Source organism: Mustela nivalis (assembly GCF_964662115.1).
Source record: "Mustela nivalis genome assembly, chromosome: X".
Taxonomy (NCBI): Eukaryota; Metazoa; Chordata; class Mammalia; order Carnivora; family Mustelidae; genus Mustela; species Mustela nivalis.
In genome coordinates this window covers 67,469,107-67,495,764 of record NC_139040.1, presented here as the reverse complement: position 1 = coordinate 67,495,764, position 26,658 = coordinate 67,469,107, and the positions used below count along the sequence as shown (strand labels likewise).

Sequence of the window (26,658 nt, the reverse complement as noted above, 5' to 3'; positions counted from 1 at the left end):
TTGGTACTTTAGACCTAGATTTGATCCCCACAGAGAGGTCAACCCTGATCTCTGATCATTTGTTTATTTTCTTCTTAGTACTTATCACAATCTGTAATTATTATTTGTGTACTATTGATCTCCCAGGAGATTACAAGTTCTAAAAGATAGGACTCTTCTGTCCACTTCACTATTTTATCTCCAGTGTCCAGCACAAAATGAGAGGTCAATGAACATTTGTAAGTGAACAAATAAATGAATGAATGAAAAGGGTGATAGAAAAAGAGTTCACCAAAAACGATGTAGTGAAGAAATGGGGATGAAGGGAGATTTTGAAAAGAGTTCCACTGTGTCTTGAGAATAGCAAATCTGGTTTCACCCAGCTTGTACTAATAAACTATTAAAAGGAATTGGAGACAGGAGACAGAGGGCTCAGGCACCAAATCATGGAGAATCACAGAAGCTGGGGCCAGTGGAATTCAGTTCAATTCACCAGAAATTTAATGAGCATTTGCTATATGCCAGGCTCTATGCTGGGCACTCACTGTTGGGGATATAAAGATGTGTAAATGTACACTTCACGAATTTATATTTGAGAAACCAAAGGTAAAAGGAAGTGCAAACGATGATAAAAAACAGAATTTGATCAAAGGACTCTGAGGGCTCCTAAGAAGGGGTTCAGAGAAGGGTTTAAGGAGTTACTATGACAACGAAGTCAGCAAGTTCCAGTCCACAGTGCAACAAGAACACAGACGCCATCTTCTGCTCTTCCTTACAAAATACTTAAAAAAAAAAAAGATTTTATTTATTTATTTGACAGAGATCAGAAGTAAGCAGAGAGGCAGGCAGAGAGAGAGACAGGAGGAAGCAGGCTCCCTGCTGAGCAGAGAGCCCAATGTGGGGCTCGATCCCAGGATCCTGGGATCATGACCTGAGCCGAAGGCAGAGGCTTTAACCCACTGAGCCACCCAGGCACCCCCAAAATACTTTTTTAAAAGTAGGATGAAAAGCAAAATATTTTTTAAATTAAAAAAATTTTAGTTAACACATACTGTATGCTTAGTTTCCAGAGGTAGAATTTAGTGATTCAATAGATGCATACAGGACCCATTGCTCATTACATCACCTGCCCTTCTTAATGTCCATCACCAGTTACCCCATCTCCCCACCCCCCTTCCCTCCAGCAACCCTCAGTTTGTTTACTATAGTTAAGAGTCTCTTATGGTTTGTCTCCCTCTTTGCTTTCATCTTACTTTAGTCTTCCTTTCCTTCCCTCACCTTCATTTGTTTGGCTTCTTAAATTCCACATATGAGTGAAATCATAGGGTATCTGTCTCTCTCTGACCAACTTATTTCACTTAGCATAATACCCTCTTGTTCCATCCACGTTGTTGCAAATGGCAAGATTTCATTCTTTTTGATGGCTGAATAATATTCTCCCACACATATGTGTGTGTATATATATATTTATATATTTTTTCCATATATATATATATATATATATATATGCCACATTTTCTTTATCTATTCATCTGTCAATGGATATCTGGCCTCTTTCCATATTTTGCCTATTGTGGACATTGCTTCTATAAATATTAGGGTGCAAGTGCCTCTTTGAATCACTATGCTTGTATCCTTTGGATAAATACCTAGTAGTGCAATTGCTGGGTCATAGCATAACTCTATTTTTAACTTTTTGAGGGACCTCCATACTGTTTTCCAGAGTGGCTGCACCAATGAAAAGCAAAATATTTTTAAAGATGACTTCTGAGGCATTGTGTTAGAGGATAAACAACCAAGTGCAGGAGTTTTCACCCCGCTAATCATAATTTGTGACATATTGGACAATTTGCTCATTTCTTTTTACAAACTATTATTGAGAACCTACCATGTGTCAGGCCCTTCCATATAAACTATTTTAGTGAATTATTTTTCTTTTCTAAAGTTCATTTTTTTCACCTCCCTTTGAAATATAGCAGCCTAGGTTTCTGGTTCCCAAACAAGTGGTGCTTGTACAGACCTGTAGATATTTCTTCTTGCCTGTAGGTAGCACCCACAATTTTGCACTATAGCAATAGGCTGATATTTTGGTAATATTACCAAAGGCACTAGAGTGTGCTTTGGCTATTTATGAGATGGGGAAAGTGGATGAATAAGCTTAAGAAGTAAAACACAAGTTTCTTTGTAGCACTGTTAGATAAGCAAATTTTGAAGTGGTGACCAATGGGGCCTGTCTGCTAGTTACCCATTGTATATTGAGAAATGGAGACATTAAGGTGCCAAAAAATGACCACCCTAAAATGTCACTAATGTTAAGATAAACTGTAATGTGGGAAACTGTAACATGACTGCTGTGAGCTAATGGTGTAAAGACAGATGCTTTAGATGATGGGGAAAGCAGTATGGGTGGAGGAGAGAAAATCTATCAGTGCATTTCCAGTAATGACCCCAGAGAGGGCTGTCTATTTCTGAACAATGGCTTCTCTGCTTTTGTAGACTGAATTGTTCCTAGTATGGAGGAGGGCAATTTCTCTGGTACGTAGGGTTGATTAAAAAAATCTGGAGAATACCCAATCCCTTTGGTTTACCAAGCAGCTTTCTAGTCTATAACTGGTTTCATGACTGGAATGACCCCATCAGCCAGGAGAGCCTTATGCAGATGATGAAAGCTGTGTCTTGCCCGATGTATTGCTCATTATAAATGACCCACCTCAAAGTCTGCTTTATACATCAGTCTCCGTGGCTTTGGCTGCCCATTCTCTCATTACCCAGAGACTCACCATCCCGGGGTGGGGGGGGGACTGAAAATAGGAGTGAAATGTGAGGTGGCTAAACTACAGAGCAGACAGGCCAGAGTTTCCCCAAGTGCTGTTCTCCTATGAGGTCTGGTCTGAAGCAGCCAGTGACTTCACCTATTATATTATAGGAATAATCTTATATTTGCACAGTGCTTTTCATTTTCAAAGCACTTTCTTATATATTATCTAATTTTATCATTTTATTTATTATAACTTCTCTAGCTCACACTGCTTGTAAAAACAATAGAATAGTGTAGAATAGTGACAAAGACACCAGAAGAAGCAGTAATATTGTCAGTACGTTGGGGGGTAAAACCTATCTATTATGGGACCTTGGCAAAATAAATCAACTAAAGAAATAAATGTAGTCAAAGTCTAGACTGCAGTAAGGCCCAGAAATTTAGGGATTGGCTTAGAATGACTCTTTGAGTGGAATAACACAAAGCCATGGTTGTAGATATGTTACTGATGAAGACTTGTGAAACATCCAAGTGTAATTAAGGTGATCAGGGCATATCTGAATGATCAGAATGTACTCAAAGAAAGTTGCAATCTAATCATCTTTACTGTAAACTGTCTAAAGAATAATATGTTACAAAAAGGTGGTGCAAGACTTATTTGTTTTTTTTTTTTAAAGATTTTATTTATTTATTTGATAGAGATCACAAGCAGGCAGAGAGTTAGGCAGAGAGAGAAGGGGAAGCAGGCTCCCCGCTGAGCAGAGAGCCCGATGAGGGGCTCTATCCCAGGACACCGAGATCATGACCTGAGCCGAAGGCAGCGGCTTAATCCACTGAGCCACCCAGGCACCCCTAAAAGAGGGATTAGATAGTGAAGATAGGCTACTGTTTGTCCAGCAGTCCCCATTCCTCGCTATGCAGAGTATAGGGGAAGGATGGAAGAGAGAAGTATATGTATGTACTGATCAGTGGCTGGAAAGCAGAGGGAGCTGGGTGGACCATGCATATGACAGACATACATATTGTGGTCCCTAAGGATGTAGACTCAATTATGAAACAGTCCTCTCTATTTATGATCTTTACTATTCTACTTCCTTCATTCTGAATCCATGTTTTATCAAGTAACCCTTTGGTTAGTAACCCCAGGTCCCTTGATCCTGGGAAAGAAATGCCCTTGGAATAGATTAGACTATTGTGGTTAGCTGGCAGTTATATTCTTATGCTGTAAATTTATTTAATTGCAGTATATTTTACATGTCTCCTCCCATTTTTTTTAATTGTGAAAACTTTCAGATCTATGGAAAAGCTACAAATGCAGTACAGCAAATTTCAACTTCTTCTTAAACTAAATTTACCAATTTACTGATGGATGTCTAAATACTCTAGCACTATCTATTGAAAAGGCTGTGTTTCCTCTATTGAATTGCTTTCAGATCTTAATAAAAAGTCAATTGGCTGTATTTGTGTGGGTCTGCTTTTGGGATCTCTATTCTGTTTTCTTGATGTACCTATTCCTTTGCCAATACCACACAGTCTTGATTACTGTAGGTAAATATGAAGTCTTTAAATTAGTTGAGTGATTCCGTCTACTTTATCCTTCTTTTGCAAAATTGTTTCAGTTATTCTAGTTCCTTTGTTTTTCTATATAAATTTCATAATAATATTGTATCTTCAAAAACCATGCTGGAATTTTGGTAGGAATTGTATTAAACCTATATATAAGTCTGGCCTCATTGAATGAGTTTGAAAGTATACCATCATGCTCAATTATCTAAAAAGTTTGAGAAGGATTGCTCTTTCTTCTTCCAGTATTTCATAGAACTCACTGGTAAAGCCATCTTGTCCTGCACTTTTCTTTGTTGGGAGGTTTTTCATTACTAATTTAATTTCTTTACTTGTTACAAGTTTCCTGAGATATTTTACTCCTTCCTGAGTCAGTGCAGGTAATTTGTTTCTTTCTAAGAATCTCATCTAGACTAGTTTGTTAGCATACAATTGTTAATTGTATTTCCTTATGATCTTTTTTTATCTTTGTAAGGTTTGTAGTACCTACTTCCAATTCTGATATTAGTTATTTGCATCTTATCTTTTTTTCTTTATCAGTCTAGCAAAAGTTTTGCCAATTTTGCTGCTGTTCTCAACGAACCTACTTTTGGTTTTGTTGATTCTCTATATTGTTTTTGTATTTTCTATTTCCTTTAATCTCTGTTCTAATCTTTATTATTTCTTTTCTTTTTTAGATTTAGTTATCTCTTTCTAGTTCCTCAAGGTATAGAGGTAGGTTACTGATTTGATGTCTTCTTTTTATTTATTTATTTTTTAAATAAAAAAATTTTTTTTCAGTGTTCCAAAATTCATTGTTTATGCACCACATCCAGTGCTCCATACAATACGTACCCTCCTTAATACCCACCACCAGGCTCACCAAACCCCCCACACCTCCAAAACCCTCAGTTTGTTTCTCAGAGTCCACAGTCTCTCATGGTTTGTCTCCCCCTCTGATTTCCCCCAACTCACTTCTCCTCTTCATCTCCCCATGTCCTCTGTGTTATTCCTTATGCTCCATAAGTAAGTGAAACCATAGAATTGACTCTCTCTGCTTGGCTTATTTAACTCAGCATAATCTCCTCCAGTCCCATCCATGTCGATACGAAAGTTGGGTATTCATCCTTTCCGATGGAGGCATACTACTCCATTGTATATATGGACCACATCTTCTTTATTCATCCATCTGTTGAAGGGCATCTTGGTTCTTTCCACAGTTTGGTGACTGTGGCCATTGCTTCTATGAACATTGGGGTACAGATGGCCCTTCTTTTCACTAAATCTGTATCTTTGGGGTAAATACCCAGTAGTGCAATTTCAGGGTCATAGGGTAGCTCTATTTTTAATTTATTTTTTTTAAAGATTTTATCTCTTTATTTGAGAGAGAGAATGAGAGGAGAGAGCATGAGAGGGGAGAGGTCAGAGGGAGAAGCAGACCCCCCACTGAGCAGGGAGCCCAATGTGGGACTAGATCCTGGGACTAGGATGACCTGAGCCAAAGGCAGTTGCTTAACCAACTGAGCCACCCAGGCACTCCCCTATTTTTAATTTCTTAAGGAATCTCCACACTGTTTTCCAAAGTGGCTGTACTAACTTGCATTCCCACCAACAGTGGAAGAGAGTTCCCCTTTCTACACATCCTCTCCAACACTTGTTGTTTACTGTCTTGTAGATTTTGGCTATTCTAACTGGTATAAGGTAGTATCTCAATGTGGTTCTGATTTGAATCTCTCTGATGGCTAATGATGATGAACATTTTTTCATGTGTCTGTTAGCCATTTATATGTCTTCTTTGGAGAAGTGTCTGTTCATGTCTTCTGCCCATTTTTTGACGTGATTATCTGTTTTGTATGTCTTGAGTTTGAGAAGTTCTTTATAGATCTTGGATATCAGCCCTTTGTCTGTAGTGTCATTTGTGAATATCTTTTCCCATTCCATGGGTTGCCTCTTTGTTTTGTTGACTGTTTCCTTTGCTGTGCAGAAACTTTTGATCTTGATGAAGCATTACCCTGATCCGCAAACCAGGCGAAGACCCCACAAAAAGGAGAATTTCAGACCAATATCCCTGATGGATATGGATGCCAAGATTCTCAACAAGATCCTAGCTAATAGGATCCAACAGTACATTAAAAAGATTATCCACCAGGGCACCTGGGTGGCTCAGTGGGTTAAAGCCTCTGCCTTCGGCTCAGGTCATGATCTCAGGGTCCTGGGATGGAGTCCCATGTCAGGCTCTCTGCTCAGCAGGGAGCCTGCTTCCCTTCCTCTCTCTCTGCCTGCCTCTCTGCCTACTTGTGATCTCTGTCCATCAAATGAATAAATAAAATCTTAAAAAAAAAAAGATTATCCACCATGACCAGATGGGATGCAGGTGTGGTTCAACATTTGCAAATCAATCAATGTGACAGAACAAATCAATAAGAGAAGAGAGAAGAACCATATGGTCCTCTCAATTGAAGCAGAAAAAGCATTTGACAAGATACAGCATCCATTCCCGATTAAAACGCTTCAAAGTATAGTGATAGAGGGAACAGTCCTCAACTTCATAAAATCTATCTATGAAAAACCCACAGCGATTATCATTCTCAATGGGGAAAAGCTGACAGCCTTCCCTTTGAGATCAGGAACATGACAAGGATGCCCACTCTCACCACTCTTGTTCAACAAAGTATTAGAAGTCCTAGCAACAGCAACAGCAACAACAAAGGGAAATAAAAGGTATTCAAATTGGCAACGAAGAAGTCAAACTCTCTCTCTTCGCAGATGACATGATTCTTTATATGGAAAACCCCAAAGACTCCAGCTCCAAACTACTAGAACTCATACAGCAATTCAGTAATGTGGCAAGATACAAAATCGATGTACAGAAATCAGTTGCTTTGTTATACACTAACAATGAAAATATAGAAATGGAAATTAGAGAATTGATTCCATTTACTATAGCACCAAGAACCATAAGATACCTGGGGATAAACCTAACCAAAGAGGTAAAGTTTCTGTACTTGAGGAACTACAGAACACTCGTGAAAGAAATTGAAGAACACACAAAAGGATGGAAGAGCATTCCATGCTCATGGATGGGAAGAATAAACATTGTTAAAATGTCTATACTGCCTAGAGAAATCTATACTTTCAATGCCATCCCAATAAAAATTCCACTGGCATTTTTCAAAGAGCTGGAACAAACAATCCTAAAATTTGTATGGAACCAGAAGAGACCCTGAATTGCTAAGGAAATGTTGAAAAAGAAAAACAAAACTGGGGGCATCACATTGCCTGATTTCAAGCTTTACTACAAAGCTGTGATCACCAAGACAGCATGGTACTGGCACAAAAACAGACACATACACCAGTGGAACAGAGTAGAAAGCCCAGATATGGACCCTCAACTTTATGGTCAAATAATCTTCAACAAAGCACGAAAAAATATCCAATGGAAAAGACAGTCTCTTCAACAAATGGTGCTGGGAAAATTGGACAGTTATGTGTAGAAGAATGAAACTCGACCATTCTCTTACACCATACACAAAGATAAACTCAAAATGGATAAAAGACCTCAACGTGAGGCAGGAATCCATCAGAATTCTAGAGGCAAACATAGGCAGTAACCTCTTCGACATCGGCCACAGCAACTTCTTTCAAGACATGTCCCCAAAGGCAAAGAAAACAAAAGCAAAAATGAACTTATGGGACTTCATCAAAGTCTTCTTTTTAATGTAGACACACAGGTATAAATTTCCCTCCGATTATCTCTTGCTGCATCTCAGAAGTTTTGGTACGTTGTGTTTTCGGTTTTATCTATCACAAGGTTTTTTCTAATTTGTATTGTGTTTTCTTCCTTGATCCACTGGTTGTTTTAAGATTGCACTGCTTAATTTCCACATATTTTTGAACTTTTTACTTTTCTTTCTGTTATTGTGTTTTAGCTTTATTCCATTGTGGTTGGAGAAGAAGTTTGTATAATTTCAATCTTCCTAAATTTATTAAAACTTTTTTTGTGTCCTAACACAAAATGGTTTATCCTGGGGAATGTTTCATGTGCCCTTGAAAATAATATGCATTTTACTGTTATAGAGGGGAATTGCTCTCTATGTCTGTTTAATTGGTTTAAAATGCTGTTCAAGTCCTCTATTTCTTTACTGCACTTATGTCTAGATGTTCTATTCATTTTCAAAAGTGGTGTACTGGATGTCTCCAACTATTATAGTACAACAATTTCTCCTCTCAATTGTGTAAATGTTGGCATTCTATATTTTGAGGCTCTGTGTATGGTGCACATAGTTTATAATTGTTATATCTTCCTGATGAATGGATCCTTTTATCAATACATAATATCTTTCTTTGTCTCATATAATAGCTTTTGACTTAACTTCTGTTTTGTCTGGTATTAGTATTGCCACCTAAGCTTTTTTTGGTTACCATATTTGTATGAAAATTTTTCCCCATTCTTTCACTTTCAACCTACTTGTGTCTTTGGATCTAAAGTGAGTTTCTCATAGATAGCATATAATTGGACCATGTTTCTTTTTCAAATTCACTTTTTGCAATCTGCTTTTGGTTTGAGACTTTAATCCATTCATATTTAATATATTTACTGATATGGAAGGATTTCTGCCCTTTTGTTATTTGTTTTTTCTTAAACCTTTATACCTTTTTGTCTCTCATGTTCTCCACTACTAGTTTCTTTTGTATTTAACTGATTATTTGCAGTGAACCTTTTTGGTTATCTTCTCATTTTCAAATTAAAAATACATTTATTTTGTAATTACCATGGAGATTACATTTAACACCCCAAATTTATTACACTGTAGTTTAAATAGATACCAACTTAACTTCAATAGCATATAAAAACTCTGTTATTATTCACTTCTGTCCCTGTCCTTATGTTGTTATTGTCACAATTTACAACTTTATATACTGTGTGTTCAGTAACATAGATTTGTAGGTATTTTCTATGCATCTGTCTTTTAAGTCATGTAGGAAATAAAGAGTGGACTTACATACCAAAAATATAATAATACTGGCCTCTATAATTGCCCATGTAGTTCCCTTTATTAGAGATCTTTATTGCTAAATATAGTATTCTTGGTTGACAATTTTTTTTTTCTTTTGGTATTTCAAATATGTCATCTAACTGTCTTCTTGCCTCCATGGTCTCCAATGAGAAGTCAGCTCTTAATCTTATTGAGGATTCCTTGTATGTGACTAGTTGTTTCTCTCTTGCTGCTTTCAACATTCTCTATTTGTCTTTGTCTTTCAACTTTGATTATAATGAGTGTTGTTCTAGATCTATTTACATTATCCTACGTGGCATTCATTGAGATTCTTGGATGTGTAGATAATGTCTTTGATCAAGTTTGGTAAGTTTTTAGCCACTTTTTCAAATATTCTTTTTTTTAAAGTTTTTTTTTTTAAGATTTTATTTATTTATTTGACAGACAGAGATCACAAGTAGGCAGAGAGGCAGGCAGAGAGAGAGGAGAGAGGAGGAAGCAGGCTCCCTGCTGAGCAGAGGGCCCAATGTGGGGCTCGATCCCAGGACCCTGGGATCATGACCTGAGCTGAAAGCAGAGGCTTTAACCCACTGAGCCACCCAGGCGCCCCTTTTTCAAATATTCTTTCTGACTCTTTCTTTCTCTCTTCTACTGGGACTCCCATGATTTATATGTTGTTCCCCTTGATGGTGTCCCACAGGTCCTTTAGGCTCTGTTCACTTTTCTTTATTCTTTTTTCTTTCTGAACCTTGAACTGGATAATTTCAGTTGTTTCACTGATTCTATCTTGTGCCTGAATCCTCTACTGAATTTCTAGTATAGATATTTCCTTGAATTCTAGGAGTTTAAAAGAGACCAACAAATAAAACACCTTTCTAGTCTTTAAGGTTCACTCAGGTCTTTCCTGAGCATGCTAGCCTCCTTGTGCATTTTTGCTTACACATAGGTGCTTTTGATGGCCTTAATTTTCAAAGAAGCACTCATTGGCTTTTCCTTCTAGGCCTCAGGTTGTCTGTTGCATGTCTCAATTATAATCTTTTCCCTCAGACATCTGTGGGTTATTCATCTACCTTAAGATGTTTCCAAGCAATGCCTGCCACTTTTCTGACCCGAGTTCCAAGTCAGGAAAACAGATAAGTGCCTGGTGTCTTTCACTCAGGTAATCCTTGACGGATTAGAATAGATTTACACAATACTTTTCAAATTAGGTGTGCTGGGGGGGGGGGGGACAAGATGGCGGGGGATTAGGGGGAGGCGCCTTTTTCAGCCTATACCCCAAAGTGAGCTGATTACCTACCAAAGAACTCCATTCACCCATGAAATCAGCCTGAGATCAGAATTATACGTGTCTGGATCTCTACAGGGGCAGAAGACGCCAGTGGGCAGGTAAAGCGAAGTGGGAATGGCGGACTGATATCAGAAGATAAACAAAAGGGGGAGGGAGCCACCAGAGGCGACCAGTTGGAAAGTAATACCCCAATACGAGCGAGAGTGCCCTGCGTCTGGGGACCAGCATTAACTTGGAGACTGGTTGAAAGCACTCCAAAAGAGCAAAGGATCGTGGGGGGAAATTGTGGGAATTGGGGCGGCTAGGGACAGGGGCTTAAGTCCCCGGTTCCAGGACAACTTCCCCGGCACTGAGGCAGAGAGAGTGCGGCGGAGAAACCAGGTCTTGGTCCCTAAGCCACCAGCGCGCCCAAGAATGCATGGGTTCTAGCTCCTGTGAGGGGATGAGAGCCACGCCAGTCGGCAGAACACGCGAGCCCCACTACAAAGCCTGAGATACACGTGCATGTCCCTCATGCTCCCCTGAGAGAGTCACAAAGGCCCCGGTCGGCGCTCTTTGACCCGCGCCATTGTTTCAGAGCCTAAGCCGCGTGCCCCAAACTCTCCCCTGACAGAGGTGCGCAAAAGCCCAGCCTGGTGCTTTCGGACTTGCGCCCCGTTCTCAGTGCCTGAGATGCGCGCGCGCGACCCATAGCCGCCCCTGAAAGAGGTGCGCACAAGCCGGGCACTCTTAGACCCAGCAAGACCAGGCACTCCCAGCCCGGGCCAGCGGGAAAATCTCAGTGTGCGATCGCTGCTTGGAACCTCTCTGACGGTCGGGAGCTCCCAGACAGCCGCCACTGCCTTGGCTTTGGGTACAAGCAAAAGATCCTGCATCCCCAGGGTCTGCAACTTGGAGCCTGCTCTGCCAGCGGCCAAGGGGGAACTTATTTCGGCTCTGCAGCCAGACTGAGGCCTCTCTCTGAGAGGGAGATCAGGGTGTGGTTTGTTTTCCTCTAAAACTACAAAAACCATCAAAAGCGGTCAAGGTGAGAGAAAAAAAAGTGAACAAACATAAAAACCGCCAGAGAACAAAAGCCTGAAAAAAAAAACCAGTTTCCTCAAAGCCCACCCCCTTGAGGGGGGCGGGAGGACTTAACTCAGGAAACATCATTGACTGACAACCCACGTGGCAGGCCCCTCCCCCAGAAAACAAACCAAGAAAGAAGAAAAAAAAAAAAAGAGAAAAAAAAAGGACTACAAGAGAACAACCACTACTTCATAGGAAAACTTTTATTGTTCACTTGTTCCCACTATTCTGGTTAATTTTTTTTTTACACATAGGTAATTTTTTTAACCTATTTACCATCACATTGAGCTGTACAGTACATCAAATTCCATAATACCCTTCTAACCTGAACTTTTTGATACATACACCTATGTTTTTCTTTTGCATTTTTATTTTTTGAATTCCTTTTTTAAAAAATTTTAGTTTAGTTTAGTCTAGTTTATTCCTTTTATCCAAATTAGGTGTGCTCTATTCCCTCTGAAACCATGTCCTACATGAGGAGGAGGGCTACTGTTTTCATGACTGCTACCCAACCAGGGACTAGAATACTAGAATACTAGAAAGCTTTCCTACCATTAAGAAAAAATTAGGTATCTTTTTATTTGTACCATGAGCTGTTTCTTTTTCCTTTAATAGTATCCTAGTGGGCATTGCATATGGACTAACATTACATGGTACACCTTTGGATTTGACCCTGAACTTTAATTTGTATTTTGATCAAAGTAGTTTAACAACATGAATATAGTTTACAATGTCAAACATTACCTAAGTCTTATGAGGACAAATAGCAATTCTCTACCTTCTCCAATTTCCAATTTCCACTTACCAGAAACAGTCACTTTTCACTCTTTTAGCTTTTCCTAGTTTTCTTCTCTATATGTTCAAATAACACAAGAAGGTTGCTAATTATTTTTCAGCTTTTGATAAGCTCTACTGGCTCCCTTCTATGGAGGATTAGGATTCAATCCTACTACTGTCTTCACAACCATCTATATACAATTCACCTTATCTTATACTCTCTATTTATTTATCCTTGATTTCTTGGCTAAATTACCATTCAATGTTTAAATTATAGTGACAACAAATACTGCCACAGCTGAACCATGTGCTAAAGTATGACTACTTTTTCTTCCTTGGAAATTATTTTTCTGGGATTAAATATTACCTTACCTTGGATACGTTGCTTAGCTTTCTATGTACTGATCACTATTGTGTATCCATGTCTGTGTACTTATTCCTAACTCATGCAACACTCTGACATTCAGAATAGTAATAGTCCTTTCAGTACTGTCAACCATACCATGCAATTTGTAAATCTCATTTTCTCCTCAAGCCTTTCCCTTGGAACTCTCCAATCTGTACTGTTTGAGTTCTAGGCCTTCTGCACAGCTGGTATCTGGGAGTTTCCCTTTACTAACACCTTAAGAAATTCCTGCTGTTCTTTTCTGCTTTGGATCCTGTTTCATGGATCACAGGTCTTCCTTTTTTCCAGATTTATTGCCCTCATTTTGTTGGACACTTACTCCAAAGTTCCTGACCTTGCATGTCTGAAAATGTTTATATTCTATCCTGGAAATTGATTGATAGTTTTGATGGGTATAGAATTCAAGATTGTTAAAGGTATTGGTTCAGAGTCTTCAAACTTTCAGTATTGTTGATAAGTCCAAAGCTATTCTGATTTCTGGATCTTCTAATGTGAAACTTTCTCATTGGGATCTCCTGCTTTTTGGATAGTTTCTTTTCCCTCTTTGTTCTAAAGTTTTATAATGCTGTGTCTTGAGAGTTTTTTTCCTTCATGGTGGTAGGCAACCAATAAATGAACCCTGTCTGTCTGGAAAGTTGTGTCCTTAGGTTTGGGGTGATTTTTAAAAATCACTTCTTTGATAATTTCCTCCCCTTAATTTTCTTCGTTCTCTCAGGAATTATTCTTATTGAATGTTGGACCTCATGAGTTGATTCTCTAACTTTATTTTTCTCTGTTCCATTTCCCATTTTCCTACCTTCTAGTTTTTTTTTAAGAGATTTCTTCAACTGTATCTTCCAATTCTTGGTTGAAATATTTTTGTTTTGTTTTGTTTTTACTATTTTAATCATTTGGAATTGTTCAGTTCAGTGGCATTAAGTACATTCACAATACTGTATAATCATCACCACTATGCATTTCCAGAACTCTTCCATCATCTTAAGCAGAAGTTACATATCCATGAAACAATAACTCCCTATTTCTCCCACCCCCATCCCCCAGTAACCTGTAGGGTAACTTTTGTCTCTTTGTATTTGCCTATTTTAAGTACTTATTATAAGTGGAAGCATACAGTGTTTGCCATTTTGAGTCTGGCTTATTTCACTTAGTATAATATTTATATCTGTGTTATAGTATGTATTAGAGTTTCATTCCTTTTTAAGGCTGAATAAATTACTATTGTATGCATATACCGTATTTTGTTTATCCATTCATTTTTGATGGAGTTTTTGGTAGTTTTCACCTTTTGGCTTTCTTGAATAATGCTGTATCAAATAACATTAATATTTGCTTTCACTTCTTTTGGGTATATACTTAGAAGGGGAATTGCTGGATCATATGGTAATTCTGCTTTTTATTTTTAAAGATTTTATTTACTTCTTTATTTATTTGAGAGAGAGCGAGAGTGAGTGAGCACTAATGGGGCAAGGAGCAGAGGGAGAGGGACAAGCAGACTCTGAGCTGAGCACAGAGCCCTATGTGGGGCTCAATTCCAGGACCACGAGATCATGACCTGAGCCAAACTCAAGAGTCGGACACTTAACTAAGTTACCCAGGTGCCCCAATTCTATTTATTTTCTAGGGGAACCATAAAGATGTTTTCCACAGCAGATGTACAATTATATATTCATACCAGCAATGAACAAGAGTTCCAATTTCTCCATATCATCACCAACATTTGTCATTTTCCAATTTTTAAAATAACAGCCATTAAGATGGGGTATAAAGTGGTAACACCCTGGTTTCTTAACATTTTTTTAAAAGAATTTATTTATTTATTTGACAGAGAGAGATCACAAGTAGGCAGAGAGGCAGGCAGAGAGAGAAAGGAGGAAGCAGGCTCTCTGCTCAGCAGGGAGCCTGACGTGGGACTCGATCCCAGGACCCTGGGATCATGACCTGAGCCAAAGGCAGTGGCCTAACCCACTGAGCCACCCAGGCGCCCCTCTTAACATTTTTAAGTGTACTTTTCCTTGATCTGGCATTTGCTTGGTTGCTTATCAATTTTTGATTTTCTAGGGTTCTGACAAAGTTGTTTCTGACAGTTTTTGTTTGCTTCTCTATGTTTCTGTGGGGGGATGACAGTACCTTGGGGTTGTCTACTTCATCATTTTTTATATGATCTTTGTTGGTGTATGTTCCATGAGTGCTTGAAAAGAAGTGTATTTTGCTGTTATAGGATAGTATGTTCTATAAATGTCAATTAGATCCTCTAGGTTGGTGGTAGTAATGAGTTCTTTATCTTTCCTGATTTTCTGTCTTGTTATTCTATTATACCCTTAATAGGAACAGATAAAACTAATTTCTTGCTCCCAGTGAGGATCAGAGAACTTAAGGTAGCTCAGGAAAGGATGTAAGCACGGCTTTCCATGACTTTCCAAGTTTGATGTCTTTCAATTGCAGGTCTGCCTCTCTGCTGCCTCATCTCCCACCAGTCCCACAGATGCCCTACAGATGTAGTAAACTATTTATATTTCCCCAAGACCATGTGTTCTTTAATGCCTCTCTGGATTTTTATGTGCAATCACTTGTCTTAAAATGTCCCTTCCCTTGAGTACCTTTAAAGATCCAACTCAAATATCACCACCCTTGTAAAGCTTTTGCTGATCACCTAAAGAAATGTGAATATATCTTTCTTTGGAGGTTAATTTACCATGAAGCTAATCATAAATCTTCACAGCCCCTCACTTGGGCAGACCCCTTCTAAGGTCCTGGGAAGGGCCCTAACATTATTTTTACAATTTTTTTTCTAATTTGCGAAGTAAGATACTTAATCACATTTGGTTAAGATTGTTTTCCTCTATCAGACTTCCCCTCTGTGTTGGGTACCACTTGAATAGCTAAAAGGAAGTTGAGTTGTGAACAGATTTAGTGTGGGATTAGTGGGATATTATTTATGTGGTTCACAGTAACTTATGTGTATAGTTAATGTATTGCTAGTGGTAAAGGAGTGGCTTCAGGGATGTTCCCGTAGCCCAGTATCCTGACTCACCCAACATCTTCACCCAAAAATGACAGAGCCAGAGGCAATATTGTGATGTGAATGTATTCTATAGTGCCTGGTCTTTGACATATTGGGTAATAGAGCAGACATAGTGTTTAAAATGTACAAAGTCCGAATTTAGTCTTTGGAAAATTCTTCAAGTCACTGCATTTAAATTTTAAGTGGAGGATTTGTTTTTTAATGATGCCTAGTCAAAATGGAAGTTTTCTCCTTTCAAAAATATAGTCAATATATCATATACAATTATAAATAAACTGTGCTTTTTTTCTTTTCTTGTTGAAATTGTACAACATAGAATTGATCATAATTCCTATTTTTTAAGGATCCAAATCTAAGCAGTATTACAGAGAGTATGGCTGTGTGTATAGTCACATGTTTTATGCATCCCATCTGCTATGGACTGAATTGTGTCCCCCTCTCACCCTCACAAATTCATCTGCTGATGTCCTAACTCCCAGTGTGGCTGTTTTTGGATAAGGCCTTTAGTAGGTAATTAAGGTTAAATGAGGTCATAAAGGTGGGGCCCTAAGCCAGATGGATTGGTGGTTTTTTAAGAAGTAAAAGAGAGATCTTTTACTTTTTCTTCCTCATTTACCATGTATATTCAGACAAAAAGCCATGAAAGACTCACCAGAAATCAAATCCTGCTGGACCTTGATCTGGGACTTCCAGCCTTCAGAACTGTGGGAAATAAATTTCTATTGTTTAAAGCACCCATTCTCTGGTATTTTGTTATGGCAGCCTGGGCACATTAATACACCACCTATTAATAATAAAAGAACAAATCTTGATCAAGCATGCTAAAGGAATGATTGAATTTTCTTTCTATTAAAACTAACATTACAGGGGCACTTGGGTGGCTCAGTGGGTTAAGCTGCTGCCTTCGACTCAGGTCATGATCTCAGGGTCCTGGGATCGAGTCCCGCATCAGGCTCTCTGCTCAGCGGGGAGCCTGCTTCCCCACCCCCTCTGCCTGCCTCTCTACCTACTTGTGATCTGTCTCTGTCAAATAAATAAATAAAATCTTAAAAAAAAAACCCAACATTACAAAAACACTTGCAGCTAAAAAAAATTTAGGAGAAAAGTACTACAGTTGCATCATACATTTAACTAATATGACACATTGGAATGGTTTTGGATTTTGTGAGGTTTGCTGTATCTTTCAGCTTAAAATTTTTTTTAAGTTGTTGCAGTTTCTTTTATCATTCTAAATATTCATTTGTACCTAATTTTATGTTCTGTTTCCTAAATAGCAATCCCCCCCCAAAAAAACCCGTGTGTACTTCAGACCTACAAAACTTGGATCCATCATTTCTCTCTATAATAGGATTTAAACCAATGTTTCTACGCCTGTGGCCCCCTTTAGATTGTGAATCTTTCTAGAGCAGAAACTGAGTTTCATTTTTGCTTTTCTAGCACCCACAAGAATCCTGACATATAGTAGTCATTTAATAAATGATTGTTGGTTGAATAATGAACAAACAAATAGAAAGAATGGAGAATGTATGTTAATTAGTTGAGGAAGTGACTAGTTTGGAAGATCCGCTAGGAGGATTTGAGAGAATGAACATGGAGACAAGAGGGAAATAATCAAAATGCCCAAAGAACGCTAGTTCCTTTTTATAAATGATGATTAACCTTCCAGTATAAGGTCACTTCAGGAACTGAGAAGTACTGCCCACTGACACAATGAGTCTTAAAAAAAAATACAACTAATCCTCTAGTTTCAAAATGGGGGTAACAGGGATCCACTCTCTTGCCTAAATATCTTTGTAGATCTTCCTTTATTTCCCTCTACTACTCACTCATTAGGCATGGCATCTTGGACCAACCAGCTAACCTCTTTGAGACACAGTTTTCTATAAATGTAGATAAATACCTCACAAGGTTGTTGTGAAGGTTAAATGAAATAAGGCCTGTGGAAACATCCAGTGTAGTACCTGGCATATAGTAGGTGCCCTATAACTATTAGTTTCCTTTCTTTTTTGCTTTTCTCAGTGAGCTCTGTTAATTACTTTTAAAGAAGCAGAATCTCTTTACCTTCCTGGGTCCTCATCCTCTATGGTACTCCTTTAAGGAGAAATTGTTTTCTTTGTCACATTGGAAGAAACTCTATCTCCTTACAGGGATACTCTTCCTCCCTTGGAATTTTTTCCTGGTTATAAAAAAAAAAAAGTCCTAAAGTTTACAAGGCCAACATGTGATCTAGCAGGAAATGTAGACATCTTTCACTTAATAGTAAAAGGACAAGGAGTCTGGTTCCAATTTGAACAGACATTTTGTTACTTTGGCATGTGCTTAGAGTAGAAGCAGGAAAGCAACAATTAACTAAAGGCGTCTTCCATGCAGTTTTAATTAATTCCTCTGATTTTATTAAATGGTACAATTTGAAGAGGTTTTGGGCAAAAAGCAGCTGGAAAAATTCCCAGTGCCTGGGCCTACCCCCTACTATGTTCTTACTGGGGCTAGGCAAAGATGCTAGCTCCACATCACAGCTAGCAAGCCTCCTTTCAAAAGGTCTGCTTCCTGGAGGTACACACCAGTGAGAAGTAATTGTGGGACAGTATCCCAGAAAGGGGAGTCACTGGCTGCAAAGGTTAGGCGAGAGCACAATGCAGCCAAATGCTTTTGCGTCCATTAAGCCAGCACAGCTGCCGTGTGTGCTGCCAATTCTATTCATAAATGGGCAAAATTCAGGTTGGAAAATTACTTCATGTGGCGTGCATGTAACTGGACTGGAGAAAAAAAAGCAAAAAAACTAGAATGGGCAACAGGGTTTCATGTAGTCACTTAAGAACTGAAGGTGAAAGCAAGTGAGAAGAGGTTGCTGCTCCGTGTCATGGTCCTTTCCTGCTGCTGCCAGCAGTCAGCACCCCCTTCTTCCATGTGCAAAGGGGAGGATCTTTATTTCTGTTGCTTCCATTTCACCAACAGGCAAGTCCATTAGTTGTAGGACTTAGCTCCTCAAATTTGTTGTGAACATATTAAGGACATATTCTTGGTTTATAAAAACCAAGAAAAATTGCATATAGATAGAACACGATTTCCACAAATTGACCTCTTTCCTCTTTTTAGATGCAAGTTATCTGTGTCTATTTTTATCATTTTTTCCTTTCTCCTCATTTTAGAGAAGGGGCTATTTTGTATCCTGTCTATGAGTACATCCCTAATATGGGTTCCAGATTTTAGCTCCTCTGGAACCTTAAACTCCTGATTATTTCCTTTCCTCTCTGTCACCTTAAATTCTTTCACTTCATTACATACTACTTGTCAGTTAACAGACCAGCACAGGTCATTTTCCTTGAATAAACAGTTCTCTTGAACCTGTTGCCCCTTGGAATACTGTCTAGGAAAATAAAAGCAAAAGCTTCTTTGCTTTCCCCCCTTAAAGTGTCATCTACCCATTTGCTGCTACTTTCTTTCAAGCAACATTAGAACTAAAAATTGGGTCTGTGAATTTCTTTGCATGGAAGCCTTCCCTCACTCCATCAGGCACTATTATCACATCTTCACTGGGTTCCCACAGCTCTGTGTTCATACTGCTCTTATTGTACAGAGTAACTGAAGCTATAATTGATCAGTTACATTGTATTGTTATTTACCTCTCTGTATTTACATCACTTCTGCTAAATCATGAGTCCCTAAAAGGACATGAAGTGACTTTTACCTTCATGTCCCCAGAAAACAATCTTTCATGATTGGTGCCCAATAAATGCTGAGTGGGAGAAAGGGGGGCTAACAACTACTGAACGATGTCAACGTGCCAGTTTTTCTGAGATAGGTGTCATTATACTTATTTTACCACATAAGGAAACAAGTTTACAGAGGTCAAGGAACTTTTCTAAAGTCATGTAAATATTCGAACTGGAGCTGCAATTCAAATTCCAGTCTGTCTGATTTTAAAATCTATGCCTTTTCTTTCATGCTGCCTCCAATGTCTTACACTGAGTCCAAGTTCTGGTCCCATCAATTTTCTGACCTCTCACAGAGACACCCCAGTGCCCTGAACCCTACTTTCTCCTGGTTTGTCCACTTCCTTTTGGCCTCACATCCACATGTGAGGTCAACACATGATTATACACTGGAACCCTCTTTCAACATCACTTTCAACCTCTTTTGCCTCATATGTCTGGCATAATCACCATTCCAGATCAACCTCTGCACTTTTGCCTTTGCCTTTTCTGTCCTGTCACCACTGAAGGAAACTATCACTGGATAGACAGGTATCACCAATCAGTTTTGAACTTGAGACGCACTTTCCAAGCTTCTTCATTATCCTTTTACTCATTTCTGGTCAGCTCCTTCTATTCTCAATTACTGTTCCAATATTCACCATTTTCCCCAATCCCACTATTGACCTCTCATTTCCTCACTCTTGGACATTTCATGTTTTTCTATCAAAAAAGCTGAGATGAGCATCCTTATACATATTTCTACTTCACTTCAGAGTTTTTCTTAAACAGCAAGCTCCCTGAAAGAGTTAGCCCTGCATTTGCTGTTATTTTCTTTACCTTCAATTTACCACTTGAACTACTATTATATCACCTCTGCCTCGTCCACTGTATTGAAATTCCTTTCATCAAGGTCACCAAAGCTTCTGTTTTGCCGAATATAATGCATATGTGTAAGTCCTTAGCTTATGGGACTTCTCAGCTGCATCTGACACAGCTCAGAATTCTCTCCATCTTTTAAACTTTCACCTTTAGTTTGCATGATTCTACTCTAGTTTTCTTCCTGTAAGTATTAGCTAATACTTACTATGTGTTTATTAGTCACTATTCTAAGGGCTTTCATGCATTACATGTACATTTAATCTTTAAACAACTAAGGCTTAAAGAAGTGAAGTAACTTGTCCAAAGTCACATAGCTGGCAAGTGGCAGAGCCTGGAGGATATAAAATCTGGGTCTAGAGTCCATGATTTTAATTTGTGTTATACTGCTGATCCTTAATGTACTTTTAGTCTCCTTTGTGAGCTCATTTTTGCTGGCCCCTTAAATCCTGAAATTCTCCAAGATTCCTCCATTGGCCCTATGGTCTTCTTACACATTCTCCATGGTAATCTCATTTACTTTCTGGTTTTAATCACATGCTTGTAATATGCAGATCTATAGCCAGTCATGACATATGCCCTGGACTTCAAACTCATATCCAACTGCATCTTGGTTAGGATCCACTTGGGTGTTCCATTGACTCTTAATACTCAATGTAAAAAAAAAAAAAAAAAAGGTTCACTTTTAATGCTCCTCCTCCTGTATTCATCATATAGTAACATCATCTAGTCATCTGAACCAGAAAACATGGTGACATTCTAAATTTCTCCTTCTCCTTTACCCTCAGAATACAATTAATCACCAAGTTGTGCTAATTCTGCTTCCTAAAAATTTCTTAAATCTTTCCCTTGTCTCCATCCCTATTTCAAACTCTCTTCATCACGTGCCTGATATATTGCAACAGTCTCCAGCCTGGCCTCTCTTAAACTTATCATGAGTCATCTCAAAACATAGATCTGACCATTCACTGCCCTTCCATGACTCAGTACTGCCAACAGGTACATTCTCAGTTCTTTAGCATGATACTTAACAACTTTCTGTGGTTAAAAAGCACTGCCCCTGGAGTTAAACTGCTCAGTCTGAATCTCAGCTCTGCAGTGTGCAACTTTGGGCAAGGTACCCGATCTCTTTCTGTCTTAGTTTCCGCATTTGATTACATGAGATATCCATGTTAGACACTTAGAACACTGCCTGGCATGTAATTGTTAGTTATTGTCAGTGGTATGTATCTGGTCTCATCTCCTCCCATTTCCTACCTTAAAGTTTATGTTCTAGTAATATTGCATTGTTTATAATTCCTAAAGGCATCATGCTGTTTCATGGCTGTGTGCCTTTCCTTTGTTGTTTCTTTAATCCCCTATACTTTCACACATTTATATACCTGACTAATATTCAATTCAGTCTTTAGCTTTGACATCATCTTCAAGATATCTTCTATGACACCCACACCCCTGCCCCAATCAGACTAATTGTCTTTCTTCTATGACTTCATAGACTCTATGCAGATCTTTATATAGTTTGGATACTAACCCTTTATTAGATGTGCCATTTGCAAATATCTTCTCCCACTCCATAGGTTGTCTTTTAGTTTTGTTCGTTGTTTCCTTTGCTGTGCAGAAGCTTTTTATTTTTATGTAGTCCCAATAGCCTGTTCTTGCTTTTATTTTATTTCCCTTGCCTCAGGAGACATATCTAGAAAGATGTTGTTACGGCCAATGTCAGATAAATTACTGCTTGTGTTCTCTTCTAGAATTTTTATGGTTTCAGGTCTTACATTTAGGTCCTTAATTCAATTTGAGTTTACTTTTGTGTATGGTGTAAGAAAGTTGTCCTATTTCATCTTTTTGCATGTAGCTGTCCAGTTTTCCCAATACCATTTGTTGAAGAGACTTTTTCCTACTGCATATTGTTTCCTTTGTTGAAGATTAACTGACCATATAATTATGGATTTATTTCTGAGCTTTCTATTCTCTTCCATTGATATATATTTCTATTTTTGTGTCAGTACCATACTTACTGATTACTACAGCTTTGTAATATAACTTGAAATCTGGAATTTTGATAGCTCCCATTTTGTTTTCCTTATTCAAGATTGCTTTGGTTATTCAGGGTCTTTTGTGGTTCCATACAAATTTGAAGATTATTTTTGCTCTGTGAAAAATACTGTTGGATTTTGATAGGGATTGTATTAAATGTGTAGATTGTTTTGGGTAGTGGAGATATTTTAACAGAGCATGGGATGTCTTTCCATTTCTTTATGTCCTCTTCAGTTTCTGTCATCAATGTTTTATAGTTTTCAGCATACAGGTCTTTCACCTCTTTTGTTAAGTTTATTCCTGGATATTTTATTATTTTTGGTGCAATTGTAAATGTGATTGTTTTCTTAATTTCTCTTTCTGCTGCTTCATTATTAGAGTATAGAGGCAAAATAAGTTTTTGTACATTGATTTTGTATCCTGTGACCTTACTGAATTCATTTATTAGTTCTAGTAGTCTTTTGGTGGGGTCTTTAGTGTTTTTTAAAATTGGTCATTCTTTCCATCTCCACTGCTACTGCTATCATCCCTGAACTGTCATCAGCCTCCTAACTGGTCTCTATAATTCCATTCTTGACACCTCCCCACTCCACACAACACTTGGAATAGTTTTAAAACATATTGAATCACAGCACTCCTCCTGGTTAGAGCCTTCAGTAACTTTCCACTCTATTAAGAATGAGATCTAACCTCTTGTCACGGCCTACAGGGCCCTGGACAGTCTGGTCTCTGGCTATTCTACCTTATATCCCCTGCTCCTTACTGACAAGCATTAGTTACAGTGACTTTCGTTCAGTACCCAGAACACACTAAACTCTTTCTTAACTCATGGTCTTTGCATATGGTTGCCTACTCTGCCTCAGACACTTGCCCTCTGGTTATCTTATGTTTTAACTTGGCTGGTTTTTTCTCATCCTTCAAGTTTAGCCTTAAATGTCACATCTTCAGAGAGGCCTTTCCTAGTGACCATATATACATCCATTTTTCTCTACCTCTGTACTCTTTGTGCTTCCATCATGGCACTTATCACAATTTATAATTATTTTCACTTATTTTTTACTCACTGGATTGCACATTCCATGATGCCAGAAGCACAGCTATACTGCACACCAGATAGCCTCAGCACCTGGCATAATGCCTGACACATTGTTAGCATTCAATATATATTCCCTGAGCAGACTTAATGACTCGACAAGTCAATCATTCAATTAACAAAACAGAGTGGTGATATCAACTTTCTTGCTGGTCTCTTAGGTAAGAAAAACTGTAACTTCAGCTAGCAACTTAATTGTTGAGATGAATCACCTTGCTTAATCCAGTTGAGAAGTACTATAGGAGAGCTTAATTAAGCAAGAAAAAGATATACTTTTAAAAAGTCTGGTTCTGGGGTGCCTGGGTGGCTCAGTGGATTAAGCCACTGCCTTCGGCTCAGGTCATGATCTCGGGGTCCTGGGATCAAGTCCCGCATCGGGCTCTCTGCTCAGCAGGGAGCCTGCTTCCCTCTATCTCCCTCTGCCTGACTCTCCATCTACTTGTGATCTCTCTCTGTCAAATAAATAAATAAAATATTAAAAAAAAAAGTCTGGTTCTTAGTCCCTTTATCCTTGTAAGTAATTCAGGAGTGATAAATGTAATTACTATAAACCAGTGGTTCTCAACAGGGGGAGATTTTGCCTCCCCCTAGGGGACATTTGGCAATGTCTGGGTATATTCTTGGTTATAAAAACTGTGCAGGGAGTGTGCTACTGGCATCTAGTGAATAGAGGGCAGGAATGCTGTAAGTAGAGGGCAGGAATGCAACATCCTATGAATGTATAGGACAGTCTCCCCATAACAAAGAATTATACCACAAGAAAAGTCAATAATGCGAATACTTTTTAAAAAAGAGAAATAGGACTACCATTTAACTTTGTGAAACATAACAGAATTGCCAAATATAGGTGTTCTAGAGGATTTGTAAAACTTAATAATTGAAGCCATTAATAAGCTCTCATTTCCTAAGATTTACTTCTGTTCTTTAGAGCACATTTCTGTTAGTTTGGTGGTTGTTTTAAATGATGGATCCATTCACTGATGGACTTTAGGAAATTGCTCAGCGTTCTAAACTTGTATCCAATATCATGTAATTATGAGCATTTATCTGGGAGGAGAGACCATCAGGGGTCCATGACCACCCCAAATCCCTGGTATAGAGAGACATTTGGATTGTGTAGATTAGACTTTAAAAAGCTATGTTTTGTGGAATATGTGTTCAGCAAAACACTTAAAAATGCTTAAAAATACAGCAGTCCTTTAGAGGCAGGCAAGTGTGGAAGCTAAGCTTGGTTTCCACCTAGTGGTGAGGGCAATACAGGTTTCATTGGGCTGTTAGGAGACCCTATGGAGTAATTTATATAAGTCCTACTGAGGTGTTAGGCACACAGCAGGTGCTCAAAAAATATTATTTTACTTCCTTCTCAGAGTTACTGTGAGGATTGAATAAAATAATGTTTTGAGAACTAAATAAAATAATACATAGAGCACATTGTCAGTGAGTAGATGTTTAATAAATAGTTATTTTCCTCCTATGTATCCTTTATGCCAAAATATTGGGTCTTATTATTCAAAGCAGAGAAAAAGGATAAGCCCAGAAATATGAAAAATTTGAGTTTTAATCCTGGCTCTGCTATTTTTACTAGCTGATTCTGGTCAAGTTATTTTCTGAGTCTTACTTTTCTCACTGGTAAGTGAGGGATAATGCCTACCTCCCAGAATTGCTAAGAGGCATAAATGAGTTAACATAGATAAAGGATCTAACATATAGATATACTTACACGGGATATAATTGGTACTTAATAAATGTTAAGTTCTTTTCTCAAACAGCTCTTAAATTCTACCTCTATAAAACCTTTCTGCAATAGGAGGATTATTTGCTGAATGTCTGGCACAATGACGTTATCTAAATATACAACTCAAATATAAAATTTCTAGTATTCATCTATTTATACTCATATTTGTTCATATAAAATGATAATAGTTCATTTAGATATGTTTTCAGCATTTTTGTTCCAGAGGTCTCCGTGTCAGCAAGGGCTCTCAGGCTAAATCTGCACAGCATCCAATACAACAGCACAATGTTCATTTTAAAAAAATTTATTAGGTACTTACTGGGGACCAATTCTCAATATTGAGGGACTAAAAAGAAACAGGTCCTTGGCTGTGAGTTTTACCAATGTTTCTGACATTAATAATAATAATGTCTAAAATTTAATTTATATTAGTATTATTTATTTATTTATTACATATCCATGGACATATTTATATATATTACTTAAATATGCCAGCCACTGTTCTAAGCATTTTGTGTAGACCAATACATTTAATCCTCATAATTACCCCTTATTTTATAGGTGAGGAAAATGAGGGACTGATTGGTAAAATAATTTTCTCAACTTGTCTAGTATATATTGTTACTATGATCACTCCCTGGCGCTGGTCTATGAAAGCAGGTCTGTCTGATAAACATATTCATTTAATCTTTATATTTTAATTTCAACAATTTATTTACATTTTGAAAGAAGTTATACATACATGGTAAAAACTTGAAAAGGCACCAAAAGTTATACTATAAAAAGTAAGTCCTGACTTCTGAATTCTGGTAATTATAGAATAGTTTCTATCAGACTAACCATCATGATAAATGGAAGGTAGTAGAGAGTATCCCCAAACAGGCAGAAGCTAGAGGGAATTCAACCCTCAAAAGAAAGGAGCTACACTGGTAAAAGTCACAGTTATATATATTTTATGTGATGTGTGGTAGAGCTCAGGCAGATAGCTGCAGGCTTATTAGCCTAAGGATTTAGAGCACAGAGTTCAGAGTTGCCAGAGTCTCATAAAATAAGATCCAAAATCTCCAGATTCACATAAAAACCCACTCATCATACTATATTATGAACCAGGAAAATCTCAACTTGAATGAGAACACAATCAACAGATGTTAAGACCAAGATGACATACATGTTAGAATTATCTGACAAGGATTTTAAGGCAAACATTACAAAAATGTTTCAAGAAGCAATTACAAGCATGCTAGAAACACAATAAAAAAATAGAAAGTATCAATCAAGAAATAGAAAACATAAGGAATGGAAATTTTAGAACTGAAAAATACAATAATCAAAATAAAAAACTTCCTAGATGGGCTTAATAGAAAAAATGGAAATGATAAAGAAAA

The 26,658-nt window shown here is 38.0% G+C and overlaps 1 protein-coding gene across 4 annotated transcripts in view; it reads right to left on the bottom strand.

The window, feature by feature from the left end:
- Positions 1-26,658, bottom strand: part of HDAC8 (histone deacetylase 8) — a 225,920-nt gene that overhangs the window by 87,995 nt on the left and 111,267 nt on the right. The window contains exon 11 of one of the 4 annotated variants that reach the window (XM_082716196.1): positions 16,576-16,621. The exons of the other annotated variants lie outside the window; for them this stretch is intronic. Coding sequence (XP_082572322.1) covers positions 16,610-16,621 — 12 coding nt within the window. The 3' untranslated portion in view covers positions 16,576-16,609. Of the gene's footprint in view, positions 1-16,575; positions 16,622-26,658 lie in introns of those variants that run through there. 4 annotated transcript variants of the gene reach the window in all.